General features: G+C 54.4%; 1 protein-coding gene across 1 annotated transcript in view; it reads right to left on the bottom strand.

Moving 5' to 3' along the window:
• Positions 1-1339, bottom strand: part of CDHR1 (cadherin-related family member 1) — a 21240-nt gene that overhangs the window by 17703 nt on the left and 2198 nt on the right. Inside the window, exon 4 of the mRNA XM_010854374.1 lies at positions 272-361. Coding sequence (XP_010852676.1) covers positions 272-361 — 90 coding nt within the window. The remainder of the gene's footprint in view (positions 1-271; positions 362-1339) is intronic.

Here is a 1339-nt window from a genome sequence, read left to right as displayed (position 1 = left end):
ATATTTCACACTTCCACAATAAGAGTACACTAAAATTCTAATGGAAAATGGTAAATAAACATTCCTTTGGAATAATAATGAATGTATGAGGGGACGGCAATGGAGGTGGCGGGGAGGACACAGAGGGGAGGGGTCTGCAGAGGTTAGTGAGTGATGGAGGGGCTCTTCCCTCCGGTGCCCAGTTCCCCTTGGCCAGGTCACAGGTCAGTCCAGAGGACAGGCCACAGGTTGGTGGGAGTCCATCAACACTGCTCGGGGGCCCCTCGCTCACCTCGGGAACCTGGACAACATAGGGCTCCTGGATAAACCTGGGTGCCTCGTCATTGGCATCAGTAACTAGGATCGTGACTTTTTCCGCCACCTGAAAAGAGGCAAAGCAGACAGAAGTTGGGAGAGTGAGACCTTCTGGGTAATAAAGGAACAATGTCCTCTAACACCCTGGGTGTAGTCTCTGCCCCCTTCTCCCTTTCCTTTCCCCTTCCCTCCTTCCTTCCCTTCCTCCCTTCTTCCTTCCCTCTTTTGGTCATTCATGAAGCACATATTATTATTAAGCAACTACCTGACGCCAAGCACTGTGTTCTGTCTGACGGTATGAAATTTGCAGGGTGGAGTGGTGGGCAAAGATCAGCATGTACAAGCGTGTTATCATTCAGCCTGACAACAGCGACATGCTGGGAGCTGAGGGCAAGGGCCTGCACCGCACGACTCTGGGGGCACCATGCACCCCAACCTAGCTAAAGGCACCGGTCTAGGTGGCTGCATCCAGGGGCTCCGAGAAGAGGCATCTGACCCAGCCTAGTGGAGGACACCAGGGAGGCCTGGGAAGCAAGCCATTTGTCGGGTGAGAGGGAAAAGGGGGTGGAAGGTATGTCAGGAAGCAGCAGCAGCAGGGGCAAAATGCAAAGTGAAAAGCCAGGTGAGTTCAGAGAACAGAATGGAAGCAGATTTAGGGCTAGACGGCTGGTAGGGTGAATGTGGGAGAGAAGCTGGTTGAGGCTGAGGGTGTTCCGAATGCCAGTCTGACACTAGGATTCCATCCTGAGGGTAGTGGGGAACAGCTGGTAGCACCTTCTGAGCCAGGGGACTGTGGCCACGCAGGACTGTGTTGCACAGTGGTGGCTCCAGATTGGGGTCTGGGAGCCTTGGAGGGAGGGGAGCCCCTGGGATTATCTGAGAAGCACTAAAAAGGGATTGGTGCAAGTGGAAGCTGTGTAGGAAGAGGTAGGGAGGAGGGATGCGTGCCCAGGTATTCAGCTTGTGCGATGAGGATGGAGCCAAGAGCCAGGCTGGAGGAGTGAGGGGGCACAGGATAGAGGAGGCGCTGCTTGAGGAATGTGGG

The sequence above is a fragment of the Bison bison genome, unplaced genomic scaffold (genome assembly GCF_000754665.1).
Source record: "Bison bison bison isolate TAMUID 2011002044 unplaced genomic scaffold, Bison_UMD1.0 scf7180017864341, whole genome shotgun sequence".
NCBI lineage: Eukaryota > Metazoa > Chordata > Mammalia > Artiodactyla > Bovidae > Bison > Bison bison.
Note: the sequence above shows the minus strand (reverse complement) of the source record. Positions and strands in the feature narration are given on the sequence as shown.